This window comes from Carassius gibelio, chromosome B1 (assembly GCF_023724105.1).
Source record: "Carassius gibelio isolate Cgi1373 ecotype wild population from Czech Republic chromosome B1, carGib1.2-hapl.c, whole genome shotgun sequence".
Classification (NCBI taxonomy): Eukaryota; Metazoa; Chordata; class Actinopteri; order Cypriniformes; family Cyprinidae; genus Carassius; species Carassius gibelio.
This window is the reverse complement of record NC_068396.1, coordinates 35542950-35567615: the sequence shown is the minus strand read 5'-3', so window position 1 is coordinate 35567615 and position 24666 is coordinate 35542950. Positions and strand designations below refer to the sequence as shown.

The window sequence follows — 24666 nt, the reverse complement described above, 5'->3', positions numbered from 1 at the left end:
AGAATAACCAAAATAACTGCATTGAGCAGAGGGGTGTGTTTTACTAATAATTTGTTTATTTATTTTCACAAGGCACTACATAATTTTAATTATTTTGGTTTTATCAGAACACATAACACTTTTAAATCAACACAAATATTCACTCTAAACTGAAGAGGGTTGTTGCTGCTACTTTGTTAACTTTACTGAAAAAAATCACTGCAAAATGTATTTGAAAAAATACAAAAATACAGCAACTTAATAAAATTCTTACAAAAAAGGGTCTTCTACTTCAAAATAAAATCTGTTACTTCCATTCCCTGGCTGTCTCTCCTTCCTCCCTTACAGCGACAACCTTCTGGGGGCCATGTCTCTGTAGATGTTTATTACTTCACTGTGGTTTACAGGAATGTCTTTCTCAATAGCCAGGAGGAGGAGATCAGAAAGCCTTTCTTCAGTGCATAGGCTTCTGAGTGTGTCTTTAACCAGTTTGAGCTTGGAAAATGACCTCTCCACTGTTGCTGTTGACACTGGAATTGATGCATAAGTTCTTATCATTTCCACCAGTGTTGGAAAGATATCCTGTCCACTGTTGTCTCTCAGTGTCTTTAACATCTCCTTCATGGTGGATGTGTTTGGGAGAGATGCATGAAAAACCCTGAGCTCTGTTTTCAACTTCTGCTCCTCTCCTCCATAGAATTCACACAATGTAGAATGCGGTCTGTTATTTATTGATGTCAATGAGCGCTTCAGAACTCCTGACCTGATATTTAGATATACTATTCTTCAATTAATATATTTGTTTGACAGGGAAGCTGTGCGCAAACAGGAATATATATTATTAAAAAAAAAAAAAAAAGCACCCCAGAAAAAGGGGCACTTTCTCTCCAGGAATAAGAAGGGCAGGTGCTCAAGCCCCCTTTGATGTCTATGTGTGCAAGTGACTGACCCCAACTAAGCAAGCCAGAGGCGACAGCGGCAAGGAATCGAAACTCCATCGGTGACAGAATGGAGAAAAAAACCTTGGGAGAAACCAGGCTCAGTTGGGGTCAGTTCTCCTCTGACCAGACGAAACCAGTAGTTCAATTCCAGGCTGCAGCAAAGTCAGATTGTGCAGAAGAATCATCTGTTTCCTGTGGTCTTGTCCTGGTGCTCCTCTGAGACAAGGTCTTTACAGGGGATCTGTATCTGGGGCTCTAGTTGTGCTGGTCTCTGCTGTCTTTCAGGGCAGTAGAGGTCCTTTCTAGGTGCTGATCCACCATCTGGTCTGGATACGTACTGGATCCGGGTGACTGCAGTGACCCTCTGATCTGGACACAGACTGGATCTGGTGGCTACGGTGACCTCGGAACAAGAGAGAAACAGACAAATATTAGCGTAGATGCCATTCTTCTAATGATGTAGAAAGTACATCGGGTGTTATTGGAAGTGTTTCCGGTTCCGGTTTACCTAATTAATGCAGCCTAAAAATCCTTTAACGGATTTGGATATTAAAAGCATATTAGTATGTTATGTGTAAGCCAGGTTAAAGAGATGGGTCTTTAATCTAGATTTAAACTGCAAGTATCAGTATCAGGAAACATGAATTCTGGGTAGTGAATGACATCAGCAACACTTATATTTACCATGAGACATGTGACGATCTGAGTGAGACATGATCCTGTAGAAATTCATTGTTTTGTTTTATTTGCAGATGTTACAGAAAGAACATCATCACGAACATCTTCATCATCATCATCTTCATCATCAGTTGAATCTCCTCTACAGAGAATGTGTGTCAGAAACTGATTTATTTTAAAGGAGTCTGAGATGTTCATTATTCGGTGTCTGAAATAAACACTGATCATCAAATGACACTCACACTGTGTGAGCAGATCATATTTAGCAAATACACATTGACTGTAACATCAGAGTTTCCTCCAGATGAGATCTATGTTTCTTCTCATATGTAAACATTTAATGTAGTTTTTTTCTTCTTCTGATTTCCAGTGTGTCACTTGTGTATTTAAGGCTAAATACATTAATATGAGATTTTCTGTAAAGCTGCTTTGAAACAGCATTGAATGTGAAAAGCAATATTCAAACAAATATGACTCTTTTAACAACTTACTTTACTTTGTGTGATATTAGTCTTTTTTTTAGACTGGAGCGTCTAGATTCAGTCTGAGATAAAACTCTTTTAAGAAGTGAAGTGTGCATTTTAGCATTAATGACTTCAAAATCAAGCTTAATCACAAAATACTGTTTTCAGTAAAGTTTCAAACACTGGCAGACAGATGATCATAAACTCACAACACGGATTGAGACACTGTTATTATGTGGAGCTCCGTCAGACTGAACAAATAAACCAGTTCTGTCCTGTGCAAGAGTATGTTCATTTAATTTAAAATAAATCACATATTGTTATTTTCTCAAATATTAAACTAGTCTCTCAGTTATATTCTGTATATTGTACGTGAAGAAAGCAATTAGCGATAAAATGTATCTTTGACATAAAAAAATATAATAAATCATTGTATATAATCAGCCTCAACTGAAGGTGAATAACATCTCAGTAAGAGCTGCTGCGGTTTTCATGTCTGTCCACCAGATGTTACTCTCTCTAAAATCAATGTGATGCACTCAAGAAACAGTTTATTAAACTCTTAAACATTTAGAAACATTATGATTCTGAGAAAATAATATTTTAAATAGTTAAAATCTCTAAAAAAAAAGCCTTTATAATGAGCTTTATGTACTTGTGTCTATTTTGTCCGAATCCTCCAGCTTCATGTCAATTTTGTGTGAAATACTAGTATCACTTCTCTCTCTCTCTCTCTCTCTCTCTCTCTCTCTCTCTCTCTCTCTCTCTCTCTCTCTCTCTCTCTCAGAGGAAGTGGGCATCTCTGTCACATTAATCTGTTCGTGTTAAACATGTGACCAGGAAAGAAACAGTAAAACTCATCTGAACACACATCGAGAGCTTCAGAAGAACTGAATCTACTAACAACAGAGAAGATCACTGAAGAAGAGAGAAGAATGAAGATCATCTGGACTTTCACTCTGCTGATGATTCCTGGTGAGAGTCTGAACTCAAATCACTCGAAACAGCACAGACTTTCACTTCAGCTCATGAATTCACTCTGAAAAACTTTAAAAGCAAACTGAAAGTTCATCTTTGTTCATTCTCATATAAATATGTGATTGTTGTATTAAGATGCTGGTTTGTTGTAGGTGTGTTGAGCTCCATCAGTGTGACAGGATATTCAGGAGGAGGAGTCAGCATCACATGCAGATATGACAGAGGATATACAGACAAGAACAAGTATTTTTGTAGAGGACAGTGGTCATCATGCTCTGACCTCATCAAGACAAATATTAAAAATAAAAGGGTTGATTCTGGAAGATTCTCTCTGTATGACGACACAAGAGCAGCAGTTTTCACTGTGACCATCAGAGATCTGAGTGAACAGGATTCTGACGTTTACTACTGTGGGACTGATATTTATGGAAAAGTAGATCCTCACACTGAAGTGAATCTGAATGTTGTAACAGGTGAGTAACTGAGACTCTCAAACCCATGATGATCATCAACATCACACACTCAACACTGACTGTGTTGTTACTCATGTACATATCTTTAAATGAAGATGAAGTATCATTACTGACTTCATTCTCTACACTCACTCGCTTAATTAATTACAATGTATATCTTCTTTCAGTGAACTCAACTGAATTAAGTTCAGAGTACTCGTAACTGTTAGTTTATTCAACTTAAATGGTTTAAGGCAATCAGTTTCCTCAAATGGTTTGAGTTAACATAACTTGTCAGGTTTGAGTGAGGCTGTGTCTGAAGTCAGCTGTTGTTCCTTTCTCTCTTTTCTTCAGTGATTCTGTTTGTTAACAGCAGGTGTTCATCACTAAAGCTCAATTATCACTCAATTAATCACTTAATCACTTAATTGCAATGTATATCTGCTTTCAGTGAACTCAACTGAATTAAGTTCAGAGTACTCATAACTGTTAGTTTTTTCAACTTAAACGGTTTAAGGCAATTGGTTTCCTCAAACGATTTGAGTTGAGTTAACTTGTCGGGTTTTACAGTGTATCTCAGTTATATTCTGTATATAGTACGTGAAGAAAGCAATTAGCGATAAAATGTATCTGACATAAAAATAAATTATAATAAATCATTGTATATAATCAGCAGCTGAAGGTGAATAACATCTCAGTAAGAGCTGCTGCGGTTTTCATGTCTGTCCACCAGATATCACTGTCTCTAAAATCAATGTGATGCACTCAAGAAACTGTTTATTCAACTCTTAAACAGTTTGAAACCTTAATTATGATTCTGAGAAAATAATAATTTATGTTAAAATCTCTGAAAAAAATGCCTTTATAATGAGCTTTATGTACTTCTGTCTATTTTGTCTGTGTCCACCAGCTTCATGTCAATTTTGTGTGAAATGCTAGTTTTCACTTCCTTCTTTATTAACCCTCTCCCTCACTCTCTCCCTCTCTCTCTCCCCCAGATTTCTAAATGTTTATGTAGCACTAAAATGTTAAACTGGTTAATTGTGCTGTGATATATTGTTAAAATGAGCTTTTTCCTTGAGGTGTCAGCTTCATTAAAATGCTGTAAATTGTTGTGGAGGGATAACTGGCAGATTGTTTGTGTTGGACTAATAACTTGATTGCCTTGTTGAATTCTGAGGAAACAGGGTCACCCGGTCAGGGTGATTTCTGCTTAAAATGAGCTGAGGACCAAGTTGTTTCTTGATGTGTTGTCTGTGGTCTTCTGTTATAGCTCTATCAATTCAATACATTTATATTGGGGATAAATGTTGTTAAATAAACAATGGTTTGAAAGTGGTTGCTTATTTATTCATTTTTGTGAAAATGGAGAATATTTCCCTCCCTCTCAATGTAGTGGTCAATTTTACCAGATTATAGAGATGCTGATGTGTTTTGTTTTCATAGCATCATATGTGAGTGAATGTCTTTGATAGGGGACATAGTAGTGCATTTGTAGTTCTATGAGCATTTACATATTTGTAAATCAAAATACACTTGATGACAGTTAGAATTTGAAGTATTGAGTATATTTACTGTATATTACAGTAATATATTCTGTATATGACCATATTATGGTGATCTTGGGGTCGTGATGATAGGTCCCTTGAATATTGTTGCCCAGGGTACAACAAAGTGTTAATCTGGCCCTGGGTACCACGGACAAGATGAAGTGCTTTAAATGCTGATTAGCGGGGCACTTGATCCGTGCGTGTCCTGGTAAAAATACAGAAAACTCTGCGACAGAGACGGGTGCAGCGGGGACAGGTGCGACAGAGACGGGTGCAGCGGGGACAGGTGCGGCGGAGACAGGTGCGACAGAGACGGGTGCGGCGGGGACAGGTACGACAGAGACGGGTGCAGCGGGGACAGGTGCGACAGAGACGGGTGCAGCGGGGACAGGTGCGACAGAGACGGGTGCAGCGGGGACAGGTGCGACAGAGACGGGTGCAGCGGGGACAGGTGCGGCGGAGACAGGTGCGACAGAGACGGGTGCAGCGGGGACAGGTGCGGCGGAGACAGGTGCGACAGAGACGGGTGCAGCGGGGACAGGTGCGGCGGAGACAGGTGCGACAGAGACGGGTGCAGCGGGGACAGGTGCGACAGAGACGGTTGCAGCGGGGACAGGTGCGGCGGAGACAGGTGCGACAGAGACGGGTGCAGCGGGGACAGGTGCGGCGGAGACAGGTGCGTCAGAGACGGGTGCAGCGGGGACAGGTGCGACAGAGACGGTTGCAGCGGGGACAGGTGCGGCGGAGACAGGTGCGACAGAGACGGATGCAGCGGGGACAGGTGCGGCGGAGACAGGTGCGACAGAGACGGGTGCAGCGGGGACAGGTGCGGCGGAGACAGGTGCGACAGAGACGGGTGCAGCGGGGACAGGTGCGGCGGAGACAGGTGCGACAGAGACGGGTGCAGCGGGGACAGGTGCGACAGAGACGGGTGCAGCGGGGACAGGTGCGGCGGAGACAGGTGCGACAGAGACGGGTGCAGCGGGGACAGGTGCGGCGGAGACAGGTGCGGCGGAGACGGGGGCGGCGGAGACAGGTGCGACAGAGACGGGTGCAGCGGGGACAGGTGCGACAGAGACGGGTGCAGCGGGGACAGGTGCGACAGAGACGGGTGCAGCGGGGACAGGTGCGGCGGAGACAGGTGCGACAGAGACGGGTGCAGCGGGGACAGGTGCGGCGGAGACAGGTGCGGCGGAGACGGGGGCGGCGGAGACAGGTGCGACAGAGACGGGTGCAGCGGAGACGGGTGCAGCGGGGACAGGTGCGACAGAGACGGTTGCAGCGGGGACAGGTGCGGCGGAGACAGGTGCGACAGAGACGGATGCAGCGGGGACATGTGCGGCGGAGACAGGTGCGACAGAGACGGGTGCAGCGGGGACAGGTGCGGCGGAGACGGGGGCGGCGGAGACAGGTGCGGTGGAGGACAGAGCTGCAGTGAATCCACTCGCGGCCGAGAGTGCGGCGATCCAGGTAAAAGAACCTGAAAATGTGGTTGAGGAAAATAGACTGGGTGATGTTAAAACATCGAATACACCAAAAAGTGTCAATTTACCTAACCTTTTTCTGCTCGATTCGTTTGGTGATGGCATTGAAATGGAGACAGAGATTTCAAAGTTCCGTCGAAAAGGAAAACATCTGACGAGTTTCAGACGGTTAGAGCTAAGAAAGCTGACGTGGATGTTTGTTGTGGTGAAAGTGACAGTGAATCTTCTGATTCTAGCGTCAGTCTCTCTCAGAGTGACTTCTCTAGTCGAGGTTGTGAAGTCGAAGACATTAAACTGTTTTTAAAAGCTACTAAAAACAAGAGAGGGGTCTGTGTAGCTGATTATTTTTCTGACACGAAGCAGTTCGTTGATAAAACCAGGTTTTTTATGTCGGAGAGTTTGTTTACAAACAAGGAGTTATATCGACTAAAAAAGATTGTGAGTAAACTCACTTCTGACCATGCCAATGATGGTAGTGAGAAAGTATAGCAGCCCAGCTAGTAATGTGGTGTGTGTGTATGGAGTGCTAATTTGTGTCTTAGTCTCTTTCATTTCTCCAAGCATGAGTGAAGTGAATATTGCGACTTTACAAATGGAGTAAGAGAAATTAGAAAAAGAACAGCTATGTTTGAAGTAGTTAAACAAAAAAGAATAGATGTTCTTATGTTGCAAGAAACACATTGAGGAATTGTGATTTGAGGAATGCTGCTGATTGGGCTGAGGAGTGGGATGGGGTCTCTGTGTTGAGCCACAACACCTCCGTCAGTGGAGGGGTGGCTATTCTTTTTTCTAAAGCTTTCAATCCAACTTCTTATCAGGTGGATGAAGTAGTTAAGGGCAGGCTTTTAAAAGTAAGAGCTATTTTTGAGAACTTTATTTTTGTTTTTATTTGCGTGTATATTCCAACCGCACCAATAGAAAGACTGATATTTTTAAATACTTTGTGTTCGGTCTTACAGAAATGCTGTGTAGAAGAATATTTATTCGTGGGTGGTGACTTTAACTGTACACAGTCAAACTTGGACAGAAACCATATTGAACCTCACTTGCCGTCTCGTAATCGTTTGATCCAGTTTGTCAAGACCCATGAGCTATGTGATGTTTGGAGACAATTTAATGGGGCACAAAAACAGTATACTTGGACTCATGTTCGTGACAGTGTGATTTCGCTGGCAAGATTGGATCGGTTTTATGTTTTTAAGCATCACTGTAATATTGTAAAGAAATGTTTAATTACCCCATTGAGTTTTTCTGATCACAGTATGGTGCTGTGTTCAGTGTTTTTAAACTCCATTAAACCAAGAAGTGCATACTGGCAGCTTAACACTACTTTGTTAAGTGACAGGTACTTTAAGAACGTCTTTAAACTGTTCTGGGATGAGTTCAGAACCACAAAGGGTTCTTTTAAGTGTCTACGACAGTGGTGGGATTTTGGGTAAGCCCAAATAAAACAATTTTGTTTGCAGTATATTTAAAACGTCACTAGAGAGACAAGTTTGATTATGAACACCTTGGAGACTGACATTTTAAAACTTTTAGAATTAGCTGAGTCAACTGATGGCCGGAGGTATTTAGATTCATTGTCAAAGAAAAGGACACAGCTGGCTGATTTATTGAACATCAGAACACAGGGGGCTCTGGTCAGGTCAAGATTCCAGAGTGTGGACCAAATGGATGCTCCATCCAAGTTCTTTTTTAACCTGGAGAAAAAGAACCGTCAGAGCAGAGTCATCCATGCTCTGTGCTCTGAGTCTGGAGGTTTATTGACAGACTTTGCGGACATTCGCAAGAGAGCAGTTGTGTTCTATGAAAACCTGTATAAAAATGAACTTGGGCCACAATACAGGAGTGACAGTGATTTTTTTTCAGCGACTTACCCCAGGTGTGTGAGGAAGTCAATGCTGAGATTTCTGGTGCTTTGAGCATGGGTGAAATGTACAAGGCTCTACAAGGAATGGAGTCTGGTAAGGCGCCGGGCATTGACGGCCTGCCAGTAGACTTTTATAAGTCCTTCTGGTCAGAACTGAGTGAAGACCTTCTGGAGGTATTGAATGAAAGCTTGGCTGAAGGCCAGCTGCCTCTGAGCTGCCGTAGAGCAGTGCTAACCCTCCTGCCCAAGAAAGGAGACCTTACAGACATAAAGTGCTGGAGGCCCGTTTCGCTACTCTGTAGCGATTACAAACTGCTCTCAAAAACCTTGGCTAACAGGCTGGCAGGAGCGATGGATGGTGTCATCCACCCTGACCAGACCTACTGTGTTCCTGGTAGGTTAATATTTGACTATGTTTCTTTGATTCGGGATATTTTAGAGGTCTCCAAGATGGTGAATCTAGACTGTGGGTTAATCTCATTAGACCAGGAGAAAGCATTTGACCGTGTTGAACATCGCTATTTGTGGAGAGTTTTAGAGGCTTTTGGGTTTTGTCAAAATTTTATAAATTGTATTAAAGTTCTTTACAGTGGCGTTGAGAGTATTCTTAAAGTGAACGGTGGTTTATGTGCTCCTTTTAAAGTTCATAGAGGTGTCCGGCAGGGGTGTTCATTGTCTGGTATGCTCTACTCTTTGGCAATAGAGCCACTTTTACAGCAAATACGGGTCAAACTTTATGGTTTACGTTTGCCATACTGTGTAAAGAATCTTACATTGTCAGCTTATGCCGACGATGTCATAATTATGATTAGTAGGCAAAGTGACATCCAAGTTTTGTCAGGTTTACTTAAGACTTTTAAAGGGTTATCTTCTGCCAGTGTAAACTGGAGTAAAAGTGAAACCTTACTTTTAGGTGAGTGGGCAGGTGGGAAACCAGATCTCCCGAAAGGGTTAGTTTGGGGAAAATCAGGTTTTAAATACTTAGTAGTGTATATTGGTGATGAGTTAACAGTGCAAAAGAATTGGGAAGGAGTCATTGAAAGAGTGAAAGGCCGGCTAGATAAATGGAGATGGTTAATTCCAAAAATGTCATATAGAGGACGTATATTAATTATAAATAATTTAGTTGCTTCTTCAATATGGCATAGGGTTGCATGTATTGATCCTCCATCGCATCTGCTAGTAAAAATCCAGGAAATTTTAGTAGACTTCTTCTGGGATAAATTGCATTGGATCCCACAGAATGTGTTGTTCTTGCCTAAGGAGGAGGGTGGACAGGGCTTAATACACCTTCAAAGTAGAGTAGCAACTTTTCGGTTGCAATTAATTCAAAAACTTCTTCTTGGTTCAGTTGAATGTAGATGGTGTGCTGTTGCATATGTGATTTTGCGTAAACTTGAGAATCTGGGACTAGATAAAACTCTTTTTTTACTCGACCCACTGAAATTGAACACTTCTGGATTACCAGTTTTTTATAGGAACATTTTTAAAGTGTGGAGTCTTTTTGTTTTTAAAAAAACAGAGGATTCAGAGTCACTTCATTGGCTGTTAGAAGAGCCTTTAATCCGTGGAGCACGCCTGGATTTGTCTGCCAGTGGACTGTACCCAGGACTTAACAAGACACTCACTGACAGTAAAATCATCACTTTGGGACAGTTACTGGAAGTATCAGGAATGGATTTCATGAATGATGAAGCAACGGCTCAACATCTGGGGATTCGATCAACCCGTCTAGTTGCACAACTATTGGTGAAGTGGCAGATGCTCCTCAATGCAACGGAAAGACTTTGGTTGGTTGAGTATGGTGATGGTCACTGTGAACCAGATCCTGAAGACTCTTTTCCTTGTCTGTCTCTTTCACCGAATCTAGAAGAGGTTTCTGGAGTGTTTTTAAAAACTGTTCAATCCCTGTGTGTAGATTTCTTTTCTTGTTCTGGGAAAAGTTTGTATAAGTATTGTGTTGTTATTTTTAACAAAAAGGTGTTAAGTAAGAAAATTGATACTCCATGGCGTGATTTTTTTAAATTGAATGTAGATAGAAAACCTGAGTGGAGAGCACTTTATAAACCACCGACAGAATGTAGTAGCAATGTTTTCAAACATGGTGAAAGCAAGAATATTGATTGATTTTGCTTATTACAAGCAAATGGATGATCTCATAACCTTTGAAGGTATTTGGTGTTGCAACGAGGCTTTGTGTTCTGTATCTGAGGGTGATTTGTTTTTTACACATTTATTGTGAGTTGAGGGTGCTCTTAATATTTATGCACATTGTAATTTAATTGTGCTGTGAGATGAATTTGTAATAAAAGTTTTGTTAAAATTCAAATTCTCTCTCTCTCTCGCTCGCTATCTCTCTCTCTCTCTCTCTCTCTCTCTCTCTCTCTCTCTCTCTCTCTCTCTCTCTCTCTCTCTCTCAGAGGAACTGGGCGTCTCTGTCACATTCATCTGTTCGTGTTTAACATGTGACCAGGAAAGAAACAGTAAAACTCATCTGAACACACATCGAGAGCTTCAGAAGAACCGAATCTACTAACAACAGAGAAGATCACTGAAGAAGAGAGAAGAATGAAGATCATCTGGACTTTCACTCTGCTGATGATTCCTGGTGAGAGTCTGAACTCAGTAAATCACTCGAAACAGCACAGACTTTCACTTCAGCTCATGATTTCACTCTGAAAAACCTTCATCTCTGTTCATTCTGATATAAATATGTGATTGTTGTATTAAGATGCTGGTTTGTTGTAGGTGTGTTGAGCTCCATCAGTGTGACAGGATATTCAGGAGGAGGAGTCAGCATCACATGCAGATATGATAGAGGATATACAGACAAGAACAAGTATTTTTGTAGAGGAGAGTGGTCAGTTACATCATTGACTAAATGGTGGTCTGATCTCATCAAGACTGAAGAGAAAAATAAATGGGTTGATTCTGGAAGATTCTCTCTGTATGACGACACAAGTGCAGCAGTTTTCACTGTGACCATCAGAGATCTGAGTGAACAGGATTCTGGGACGTATTACTGTGCAGTTGATAGATCTTGGGCTGAAGATTCCTACACTGAAGTGAATCTGAATGTTGTAACAGGTGAGTAACTGAGAGCCTCAAACCCATGATGATCATCAACATCACACACTCAACACTGACTCTGATTAGTGTGATTTATTATCATGAATGTGAATACAAATATAATCCTGATGTAAGATTTATACTTATAGAATTTAGACCTTAATTCATAAATGTTACAGCAAAGTGACCAGAAATGTGTTAATATTGAAAAGTTATATTGTTTTACAGATGAAAAACTCAGTGCTGTGAGAGGATATTCAGGAGGAAATGTGATTATAAACTACAAATATAAGACGCTAGAAGAGAATCCTTTGATAGATGTGTGTAAAACTGGAGCAGATCGATGTTTTCCTCTAATAAACACTGACAGAGCAGCAGAATGGACACATGACGGTCGATTCTCTGTTCATGATGACAGATCTGCTCGTCTCTTACGTCTGTTTATCAGAGAACTGAATGAGAATGATTCTGGAGAATATAAGATTACAGTCAAAGTTTCTGAAGACTACAGTTTCATGCATCTGTTTCTGTGCTGAACTGATGAATCTGGTGTTTAATGTGAACTTGATGTGTCTCTCAAGCAGCTGATTGCTGTCAGAAGAGCATCAGTCTCTCCGCTGCTGCAGGAGCATCTGTGAACATCAGCTGCAGATACCCACAATCCCACAGTGCTGATGTGAAGTTTGTCTGCAGGAGATCTGGATCTGATCTCTGTGCTGAAGAGACGTCTGTGAAGGAGAGCAGAAGATGGAGCGCTGAGGGACAGATGCAGCTGTATGATGACAGAGAGCAGCAGCTCCTGACGGGAATCATCAGTCATGTGACTCAACAACATTCAGCTGAATACTGGTGTGGAGTTCAGTCTGATCCAGGACACAAGAGCTTCATCACACGAGTCCTCGTCAGCATCACTGGTACAGATGACTCTCACACTCATAATAATCAACATAATTCAAAATCACATCTAGCTTTCATTCAGCAGATCACTGTATTCTGTGCTGCTTGACTGAGAAAAGAAAAGTGGAAGTGTACAGAAATGGAAGTGTAATTGCAAAACTGCTGCAGTTTATATTCAGTAAAACAAGTTTTGTGTAGAATTATAATGTTGTTCTGCAAATGCAGTGGTCAGTGTTAGTGTTTGTGACTGTTTTATTCATACGGTTCTTCATGCATGTATGTGTATGGATCATTTATTTACTAGAATTATCTTGGGAAAGGCTACAGCAGCGTGTGAATGCAGGACCTGCAGATCTGCATGTAGTTTGTTCTTCATGTGGTAATTGCATATTTCAACAGTGTTTGTTGTTGCAGCATTAGTTGGTCATTCTGACACATTATAACTACAGTTTTTAAACTAGATCAAGTTTGCTCATCCTGATGCAGTGTTAGTACAGGTTTTTCATCACTTCTGCGAGTCATTTCAGCAGTCTTGTACTATAGTGAAGAAGCTGCGGTTAAAGATGCTATGAACTCTTTTATTCACTGAGAAACCACAGGCTTCAGTCACAGAAACTCAAACAGACAGCTGGCAGATTTATTCTCTGAGCGTGTATCAGCAAACATTCATTCTGGGAAGTGAATGTGTGACATCAGTAACATATATATACTTACTATGAGACCCATTATATAAAGTTATGTGTGTGAAAATAACATCCTTTAAAAATCCATTTTTTATTTCTTTATGTACAGATATTTTAAAGACAATTTCAACTTCATCATCATCTTCATCCTCATCACCAACACCATCATCATCATCATCATCGGTTGAATCTCCTCTACAGAGAATGTGTGTCAGAACCTGATTTATTTTAAAGGAGTCTGAGATGTTCATTATTCGGTGTCTGAAATAAACACTGATCATCAAATGACACACACATGTGTGAACAGATCATATTTAGCAAATACACATTGACTGTAACATCAGAGTTTCCTCCAGATGAGATCTATGTTTCTTCTGATATGTAAACATTTAATGTAGTTTTTTTCTTCCAAAGTTTAAGGCTTTAGACATGATTTTTTTTTTATTGTAAATATGCTCAGAAACAGCACTGAATATGAAAGCTGATATGCAAATAAAAATGCAAGGAACTAAACCTCCAGTTCTTCCCTGGATATATAGCTGCCCACTGCTCCGGGTGTGTGTTCATGGTGTGTTCTATTCTTCTCACTGCTGAGTGTGTGAACTTGGATGGGTTAAATGCAGAGCACCAATTTCGAGTATGGGTTCCCATACTTGGCAAATGTCACAACTTTCACTTTTTACTTTGCTTCAGATCGTAATACCTGTATTTTATGTTTTCATGTTCTGTGGTATTAGTGCATGTTCCAAGCTACCATACTATATTAAACTTGTATAAAATACTTGTTTTTGTTGTTGGAAACTTTGTGGATGTAAAACAATAAACAGTTGATGAATTTGATATGCATATATGGTTCAAAAGCATTTTTTTGTCCGTTTGCAAGTGTGACACTCACAAGATAAGTTTTGTTGAGATTGTTACTTTTTGTTTCCTTTCCTTTTATTGAAATAGTATTTTATTTTATTTTGACTTGTATAATTAAATATTAATGAGAGATTATGGAAAAAGCACATAATGACATGTATTCCATAAAATGGACACTGGGTGGCAGTAAACATGAGTAGCGTCACACTGGGTCATTTAGCGATGCGCAGAGCAAGATGAGCTCATAATCCAAGTGAATGGAGAATGAGTAACTGCTGTCCTGTGTCACTGATTTCTCTGTAATATTTCTAATATTTCCAGAGCACTCCTATCAGAGGATTATCTATATATCTGCCAGCGGAGACCTAGCCGGGACCCGCTACACAAGCATTATTATAACACTTTTAAGTACCATTTTGAAGGTTAAATGATAGGAACCTACTTTCTTTTGGTTTGCCTGAGTTCCAAGTATAAAAATCTATCAATATCTAAAATAAATGTCAATTTAAATAGAAAAGATAATCATAATTTAATAGAAAAAAAAAAAAAAGAAAAAAACAGTTTTGGCCATTTTCCATCGTGGTACACTGTTGCCATATGGCAATGTTTTCCTAAATACTAAATACCAAAAAAAAAAATTTGATTTGTATAATTGAAGCTATTAAATGTAATAAAAACTTTATCTTTATAGACTGGAGCATCTGGTTTATTTATTTATTTGTTTATTTTTAAGAAGTGTGTATTTTATGCATCGCTTGCATCATAATCAAGCACAATCACAAAATATTGTTTTCAAACTCTTTTCAAACAGTGCCAGACAGATAATCTGAACTATCACCTGTTTTCATCTTGACCACAGATGTTTCTCTTCTCCAAGATTAATTTAGTCTACATAAAGTACCTGAAGAAAACTATTAATTATCACATTCATCTCTGAAATGAAATGTAATAATAAATCATTATATATAAAATCAGGACACATCTGAATGTGAATAACATTTTCATGTCTGTCCACCATATATCACTGTCTCTAAAATCAGTGTGATGCACTCAAGAAACAGTTTATTAAACTCTTAAACAGTTAGAAACATTTAATAATACTATTGTAAAAAAAAAAAAAAAAAAAAAATCTATATAAAATAATATCGTAATTCTGTGATGAAATTTATGTGAAATTACTGTGCCCGTAAAGTGACTTTTGCGGTTTGCTTCGTTTTGTCGTGGCCACAAAATAATAACTCTTGGGAACGTCATATTATGTCGTGGCCTTGAGATGCTGTGTTGAGGGAACATGTTTTTCTCGTGGCAATGAGTTTAATGCGTAAACAAACCTGCGTGACCATAGCAACCCAGGATGATCAGAGATGAATTCAGTAATATTTTATTTTTAACAAAGAAATTATTATATTATTTATACATATAAAATTTATGCATTTACATTTTATGCATTTATGACATTTTATGTTAATGTTGAGTATTTACAGTATGCTGCTATTTATAAAAGTATTCAGAATGTTAAGCAAAGAGATCGAAATTGAAGCAAAAAAAATAATATAAATGAAATGAAAGCATATAACCAATAATACTAGGCTAATAATAATAATAATAATAATAATAATAGAGTACACATATTACGGGGCAAATGCTATCAGTTAACGGACTTACAAGACTGTAGGATGCATTGTTTCATTGCTTTATATACAGATATTCCGAAAACAAATTCACCAACGTCATCATCATCATCATCATCATCACCAACGTCATCATCATCATCATCATCATCATCATCATCATCAACGTCATCAACGTCATCATCATCATCATCATCATCATCATCATCATCACCATCATCATCATCATCATCATCATCATCTGCTTCTTCTTTCTCATCAGTCACATCTCCACTGATCACAAGAGTTTCCAAATCATCTCCATCCAGTTTCACATCTGCAGGTGCTGAAATACAGTCATGTGATTCATGGTGTATCTCCTGACACCTGAATGATATTTCTAAACATTAAAAAATTAGATTTTTTACTCTGGCATAATTAAAGTAATTAAATACATTTAAAAATGTATGTAAAATATTATTATTATTATTATTATTATTAATAATAATAATAATAATAATAATAAACTAATTGTCTTCTTGTAAATGTAGACCTGTTGAAGTGAATTTGCATTTTGACAGTTTGTAGCCTATCAAGACGTCTGCAGCATTTGTGTGTCATTAACAAATATTTGACTTCCAGTAGCTTGTGAGTTCAAGAATAAAGTTTAGAAGTCTTAACTAGGTGGGACTCTTCATTTCCATCCTCAAAAATAAAATGCTGTGGTATATTTTTGGGGTGTTTCCACACGGTTTAACCTCAGGTTACAGTATTTTTAAACAGAGCGGGGTTACAGTAATGTTGTGCTCAAAAAGTCTGTTTATGACAATCTGAACAATCTGTACATTCAGCTTTATATGAGCATAACAGATGTGCAAGTGTGAGATGAGAACATTATTTACAGCACTTGTGTGAATGTACAGCGTGAAACCTTGAAACCTGCAGGCCCAGTTTCATAGTCCGGTCAATCCTCACAAACGTCAAGATAAGGCCATGATCTGATCTGATGTTTGCTCAGAGTGATCTGACTGATGGACCTGATCGTTTCTCCTGTGTTTACAGACTCTTCTCTGATCGTTCCTCTGCTTCTGCTTCTTCTGGTTCTGATCAGCGTTGGTCTCTTATTTCTGTTTCTGTGTAAGAAGCATCAGTCTCGAGGTAAAGCTCCTTCTTAATGTCTTTAGATGCAGAAACTCACTTCATATGGCGTTTAAAGATCCCTTTTTACGCGCTTTTTTGAAGCTTTGATTGTGTTCACAATGTGCAATATAACATGTGTTCATGTTTCGCGTGTAAAAAAACACAGTATTTTTCACACAATTCACCTATCTGTATACTGCTGTTTTCACTGTCACAAAAACAGGCTGATGACTTCCTTGTTCTATAAAGTCCCTCCTTCAGAAATACGTGACGGGTTCTGATTGGGCCAGCAGTTCCTGTGTTGTGATTCGACAGCAGCTTAGAGCAGGCTGACCTCCTGGTAACGTGATTGGCCTAGAACGCACGTGCTGGAGATGTATTTATAGTCACAGGAGCGTTTTTACTGACGAGATGCGCATGAAAACCGCATTCGTCTTTTTGCACAGCCCTAACATCTAGTTAAAGGGACACTAAGTATGAATTACTCCCATCTAGTGGTGAAATTGTATTTTGCATTCAAACTAATTTTGCTCTCCAGCGCCTCGCTTTTTCAAATGCGCGTTGCATCTACGGTAGGCGATATGTACCAAAAAGCTTTGACAGGATGTCTTCTAATAGCACTTCGTCGAGTTTTCCTTCAGGTGAACAGGTGTGTTATTTCAAAAAAACTGCAACATGACAACTAACAAACGAATGTTACAGTATGAATTACTGACTGTGGAAAACATGAAATATTGTAATTAGTAGTTATGTCTTCTTTATTCGTTATATTTTCTGAATAATGTGCATTGTTAGATATAAAAAAAATATTGTAATATAGATTGTAACACTGACTTACCTGTCGAGAAAAAAACTGGCCACTTCAGCGTCTCTTTTGAAATCTTTATCAAGCATTAGCTCTTTCCACCTAGAAAAAGCTTCCCCGACATTAACTCTTGTTTTCTGTAATCTACGGTCACGTTTCCTTTTACGTTCTATTTTTTACTGTTTTGGCGACGATGTTTTCTTCTCCTGTGGCGCGGCATATGTATGGTCCATAATAAGAATGCAATCCAGACTTTTAAACTTGCCGGTGCAGTTTCAAGCGCCTCTCACTGCTCTGCACCTGCGTTTCTGGCTCTGACCGAAAACGCGTTGTGGAAACGCGTTGGCTTGGTACTTTTTGTCCCTCTCTGCTATTATAGTTTTGCAAGATGGCGGAACTACATGGAAGCCTGCGTCAACCTACCCGTCCCATGTATATAAAGATAATAAATTCTTCATTTACGAGGATTAGTTTAAACATTGGCATAGGTATTTGTACACCATTGAGGGCATATTTATGAATAAAAATATTGATTTTAGATAATAAAATACCTAAAAAGTTACTTATTGTCCCTTTAACAAAGCTAAACAGTTTACACACATCTGTTATCAGTATTCTGTTAAATCAAATATCTCGCTTGGCATTTAACATTGAGCTTTAGAATTTTACAGTTATTATTTATACTCTAACAACAACATTACACACTAACTAAAGTTTAAAACATGGGATCACGAAGAAGGGGACCTTTAAAACAAAGATTTGTTCCTATTTTTCCATTTTGAGTCTGTCTCCATCTACAGACTGCAACGAGACATTATCAAAATACAGATATTTGATGATACGTGAAAACAGACTTCAATGTAGAAATGTGATATAATGTTGTTAATTAAGACTCTTTTCTTTAGCAGGTGGTGATTCATCATCTCAGACTGGAGCAGAAAAGCATGAAGTGGTTTGTATAAACTAATATGTTGAATAAATATTAGTCTTCCATAATGAAAATCTTCAGAGCTGTTAATAAATTTTTTTTTTCTCTGCAGGTTTCTCATACTTGTTGTGATTATGAGGAGATTAAAGACTCCCACAAACAGTTACCCACAATCCCCTCTGATTCATCAATCATTGTTTAAGCCACAGCTCAGTTACCCACAAACCCCTCTGTTTCTCCTGACTGTGTTTATGCCACAGCTCAGTTACCCACAAACCCCTCTGTTTCTCCTGACTGTGTTTATGCCACAGCTCAGTTACCCACAATCCCCTCTGTTTCTCATGACTGTGTTTACGCTACAGTTCAGAAAGACACTGGTGACTCTCAGATCTTCATCACATCTGCTGAGGATCTGAATTACTCCGTGGTGAATTTCCAGAAGAAAGCAGACTGTCCTGAAGGTGTCAGATTGAGGAATAATCAGGATTGCAGTGAATACGCTGCTGTCAATCATCTCACTGACTGATGACACACAGCAGAGAATCTCAATCAACTGAAAGTTTTGATTTTGTGTTCAAGCTTCTCTGATTAGTATTTGTGTTATTTTTGTGGTTGTCTTCTGCTGTATATTTTAGACAGTCTTGCAGGTCAGACTTTTGACTGTCAATGTGAAGAATGTTTAAAAAGAACAGTGCATTTTGATTTCACTGCTATTTTAATCAATCAACAGTGTGTTTATTTGGTCACCATGGTAACCGCTGCTGTTTGCACGTTTGTCCTCTAGATGTCGCTGTCAATTTACAGTCTGTGAGTTTCAGTCTGAATAAGAATTATAGATATATTTTTGTAGAAATCTCTCAATTAATGCTTTGAAAAAATAAACTGAATTGTCAAATGTCCATGGGTCTTGCACGCTTATTTTAACATATTATCATCACTTCTCTTTTTATGAACTCTCTCTCTCTCTCTCTCTCTCTCTCTGAGAGGAAGTGGGCGTCTGTCACATTCATCTGTTCATATTAAAGCAGAATTAACGCGATATTTTGTAGCTTGCCAACGAACTACGGCTTTGCATATTAAGTGCGGCTCCATTTGAAAGCAGCTGATGGACATTTACCACTAATCACAGAACCATCTCTACACAGCAAAGTCCCCAGTGTTAATTTAACACTCTGAGTGTGGACTCATACAAACACTGAAGCAGTGTTAAAAGTAACACTGAAGCAGAGTTGAAGTTATTGAGATAATTAAGAAGTTAATTGAGATATGATTGACCATTATTGAAGACACCTGACGTTAACAAGCAGAATCACCAAACCAGAAAATCACAATTTGTGTGTCACCATTATAGTGGTCAGTGTTTGCTTTAGTTGGGATCTTGGCTTGTAACTTTTTCATTTTCAAATTTGTGTCTCAAGCCAAGAGCAAAAATCATTGAGTGGTGGTAATTATGTTTTAATGTAATCGTTGCTTGACCTTAATAACTGAACTCTTTTGCAGTCTCTTCTCTTCCTTATGAGGTGAACCACTGCAAAGCTTGGCCCTGGACTCCAACTGTCTGTATAACTCAGTTACCACAGCAACACAAATTCTAAAGATAATAACTGAAGGGTCAAGATCCCAAATAAAGCAAACACTGACCACTATAATGGTGACACACAAATTGTGATTTTTCTCGTTTGGTGATTCTGCTTGTTAACATCAGGTGTCTTCAATAATGCTCAATCATAACTCAATTAACTTCTTAATTATCTCATTAACTTCAACTCTGCTTCAGTGTGTATATGATCCACACTCAGTGTTAAATTCACACTGGGGATTTTGCTGTGTGTAGCCTACAAATGATACGTATTTAAATAATCATATATTTTAAAACAATATCATTAATTTCATGAATATGAAGGATTTTTGTCAAGGTTAATTCAGTTGACCTAATCAATATGTGCCTATTCATAGTTTCATTGTTTCAAAGAGTTCCTTTCTTTTGTTGAGTACAAAAGAAGATATTTTGCAGAATGTTGGTAACCAAACAGTTAAATGCATCATTTTCTTTCAGGTATACCCTTTTTATTATATAGATGTAATATTTCCTTCTTTCTAATTATTTGTGTTTATTCATTTTTAATTAACTTATTGATACAGAGTACCCTGTTGGGTCAACTTAATGGTTGCACTTTGTTCTGCACTATGCACCATTTTAAGACAAATGGATTTATTGTGTTTTCATATTCAAGAGATTATAAGATAGAAGTAGTGATGGCAAGATGAAGCCTCATGAAGCATTAAGATTTTCAGCCAAGTGGTTCACAAAAGGGTTAATTTCTGGAATCTGAATTTGCTCACAATACCACCTGGTGGCCAACAAAAAGCAGAGTGTAAAACAAGCAGATATATTACAGATAGACGTGTCAAGTCCAGGGGTCAGAAAGTAAAAGTCCTGCCACATTTTTGTTCCTCTCATGAACTCAGCAGCTGATTTCACCAGAGGAACCAAGTCATTCCTTTCAAGTCACAGAGGAGTCTCAAGTCAAACCCCAAGTCCTCAAAGAGTTAAAGTTAATGAGATAATTAAGAGACTAATTAAATGATGATTGTGCATTAGTGATGAACTCCTGCTGTTAACAATCAACATCACTGAAGAAAAGAGAAACACAAGAACTACAAATTACTTTAAGCACAGCCTGGAAAAAAAAAAAAAAAAAAAAAAAAACTGACACCATAATTGTGGTGAGTATTTGCTTCAGTTGAGCTCTTGAGCCTTTAAACAGTTTTTTAAATTTGTTTCTAAACCATTGCATTATTGTTTTGCAGCAAATATTTGTACAGTGCTGATGCAGCTCTTGATCTAGCAGGTGATATATGCTTTTGATGTCTGTATGATCTTGATAAAATTACTTGATTTTACATTTAAAGAGAAGAGTTTGTGGCTTAGTTGTTAGAGAGGAATGCCGTGTATTCACTGCTCTGTGTGTGCACTTTGGATGGGTTAAATGCAGAGTACGAATTCTGAGTATGGGTCAAAATACTTAATTGCATGTCACTTCCACAAAAAAAGAGAAGAATATCACTATGCAAATACCACCATATAATGCTTTAAGAAGAAGAAAAAAAAAAAAACATGTTTTGGAATTAGGCATTTAGCCATGAACATATATCATGTGATCCTCAACAGTGGTGAAAATTATTATTCATACTGCAGTGCATTATGGGAGTCTCATGTATTGCAACATGAAGTATTTCATTGATTGTCACCATTGTAGAGGATCATATGCTGGTTCTTGTTATCTGTGTCTGTCTAAAAAGCACTGGTTTTAAAAGATCTATATGTGTTACACAAACATTTTTTGTGCATGCTGTAGTTTCACTGGAAGTATTCAAAACCTACACATGTGATAAAAAAATAACAAATTTGAGCTATAATTAAACCAGCTTATTGTGACTAAGTGTTTTTCGTATGTCACGGTTCTGTCTTCTCCACTTCATCACATGCCGAGCTAGAGAGAAAGATCTAGCACAACGAGTTAAGGGTCAAGAGCACAACTTAACCGAACACTGATCTCCATGATGGTGGCATCATTTTAACCAATAAATAATCTGATTCTCTGTAATTCTCAATAACAGCAGGTGTTTATCACTAATGCACAATCATCATGTAATAAGTCTCTTAATTATCTCACTAACTTTAACTCTTTGAGGACTTGGGATTTAACTTGAGAGTCATTTGTGACTTGGAAGGAATGACTTGGTTCCTCTGGTGAAATCGGCTGCTGGACTTTTACTCTTTGGCCCCTGGACTTCCCACCTCTGTACAAAACTGGTCTCTTAAGGTACAAATCACAAGGGTACAAATTTGTACCCTATGCCAAGGGTACAGCCCCAGTGAAAAGCTATTGTACCCCTAAAGGTGCAATTATGTACTTTATTTTCTGAGAGTGTAGGTATCTTCTGATGTGTAAATAATGTATTTTTCCCCACAGTTTAAGACTTTAGATATGAATGTGTGCTTTATTGTAAATCTGCTTCGAAACAGCACTGAATGTGGAAAGAGATATGCAAATAAAAAAATGACTTTACTTGATCTCTGCCTTTATAGACTCTTTTCAAACAGTGCCAGACAGATAATCTGAACTATCACCTGTTTTCATCTTGACCACAGATGTTTCTCTTTCTCCAAGATTAATTTAGTCTCTCAATATAGTCTACATATAGTACCTGAAGAAAGCTACTAATTATCACATTTTCTGTATGTGTCTGTTCTGTCTGCTTGTCCTGCATGTTCATTTGAAGCATGTGTGAAATAATAGTTTAACTTCCCTGTTTATTTCTCTCTCTCTCTCTCTCTCTCTCTCTCTCTCTCTCTCTCTCTCTCTCTCTCTCTCTCTCTCTCTCTCTCTCTCTCTCTCTCTCTCTCAGAGGAAGTGGGCGTCTCTGTCACATTCATCTGTTCGTGTTAAACATGTGACCAGGAAAAAACACTAAAACTCATCTGAACACACATCGAGAGCTTCAGAAGAACTGAATCTACTAACAACAGAGAAGATCACTGAAGAAGAGAGAAGAATGAAGATCATCTGGACTTTCACTCTGCTGATGATTCCTGGTGAGAGTCTGAACTCAGTAAATCACTCGAAACAGCACAGACTTTCACTTCAGCTCATGATTTCACTCTGAAAAACTTTCATCTATGTTCATTCTGATATAAATATGTGATTGTTGTATTAAGATGCTGGTTTGTTGTAGGTGTGTTGAGCTCCATCAGTGTGACAGGATATTCAGGAGGAGGAGTCAGCATCACATGCAGATATGATAGAAGATATACAGACAAGAACAAGTATTTTTGTAGAGGACAGTGGTCATCATGCTCTGACCTCATCAAGACGGATATTAAAGATAAATGGGTTGATTCTGGAAGATTCTCTCTGTATGACGACACAACAGCAGCAGTTTTCACTGTGACCATCAGAGATCTGAGAGAACAGGATTCTGGGACGTATTACTGTGCAGTTGAGAGATCAGGAATAGATTCCTACACTAAAGTGAATCTGAATGTTGTAACAGGTGAGTAACTGAGACTCTCAAACCCATGATGATCATCAACATCACACACTCAACACTGACTGTGTTGTTACTCATGTACATATCTTTAAATGAAGATGAAGTATCATTACTGACTTCATTCTTTACACTCTGATATCTGAGTTTGTGTTTATCAGGTCAACAAATCAGTTCTGTAACGGGATATTCAGGAGGAAACATCATTATAAACTACAAATATGAGACAAAACACAATAAACATGATAAAAAATTATAAACACATCTCTAAAACTGGAGCAGATCGATGTTTTCCTCTAATAAACACTGACAGAGCAGCAGAATGGACACATGACGGTCGATTCTCTGTTCATGATGACAGATCTGCTCGTCTCTTACGTCTGTTTATCAGAGAACTGAATGAGAACGATTCTGGAGAATATAAGATTACAGTCAAAGTTTCTGAAGACTACAGTTTCATGCATCTGTTTCTGTGCTGAACTGATGAATCTGGTGTTTAATGTGAACTTGATTTGTCTCTCAAGCAGCTGATTGTTGTCAGAAGAGCATCAGTCTCTCCGCTGCTGCAGGAGGATCTGTGAACATCAGCTGCAGATACCCACAATCCCACAGTGCTGATGTGAAGTTTGTCTGCAGGAGATCTGGATCTGATCTCTGTGCTGAAGAGACGTCTGTGAAGGAGAGCAGAAGATGGAGCGCTGAGGGACAGATGCAGCTGTATGATGACAGAGAGCAGCAGCTCCTGACGGGAATCATCAGTCATGTGACTCAACAACATTCAGCTGAATACTGGTGTGGAGTTCAGTCTGATCCAGGACACAAGAGCTTCATCACACGAGTCCTCGTCACCGTCACTGGTACAGATGACTCTCACACTCATAATAATCAACATAATTCAAAATCACATCTAGCTTTCAATCAGCAGATCACTGTATTCTGTGCTGCTTGACTGAGAAAAGAAAAGTGGAAGTGTACAGAAATGGAAGTGTAATTGCAAAACTGCTGCAGTTTATATTCAGTAAAACAAGTTTTGTGTAGAATTATAATGTTGTTCTGCAAAAGCAGTGGTCAGTGTTTCTGATTGTTTTATTCTTCATGTGGTTATTTATACTGTATGTGAATGAATCATTTATTTGGTTAATTTTATCATGAGCTGTTCAGGTGTTTTTGTCCTGCCAGTAAATTTATATTATAATTTTTTTAAACATATAACATCTTAAAA

The 24666-nt window shown here is 38.7% G+C and overlaps 2 protein-coding genes across 9 annotated transcripts in view; one reads left to right on the top strand and one right to left on the bottom strand.

Moving 5' to 3' along the window:
- The window catches only part of LOC127949439 (B-cell receptor CD22-like), a 336416-nt gene that overhangs the window by 275283 nt on the left and 36467 nt on the right, over window positions 1–24666 (bottom strand). The window lies entirely within an intron of this gene.
- The window catches only part of LOC127949492 (polymeric immunoglobulin receptor), a 60880-nt gene that overhangs the window by 29310 nt on the left and 6904 nt on the right, over window positions 1–24666 (top strand). The window contains exons 3-5 of one of the 8 annotated variants that reach the window (XM_052546856.1): window positions 2900–3037; window positions 23133–23450; window positions 23969–24301. In XM_052546856.1, the coding sequence (XP_052402816.1) occupies window positions 2998–3037; window positions 23133–23450; window positions 23969–24301 (691 nt within the window). In that variant the 5' untranslated portion in view covers window positions 2900–2997. Of the gene's footprint in view, window positions 1–2882; window positions 3038–3192; window positions 3514–10830; window positions 11005–11144; window positions 11484–22831; window positions 22993–23132; window positions 23451–23968; window positions 24302–24666 lie in introns of those variants that run through there. The other 7 variants (XM_052546852.1, XM_052546850.1, XM_052546853.1 and 4 more) reach the window with 7 other exon arrangements.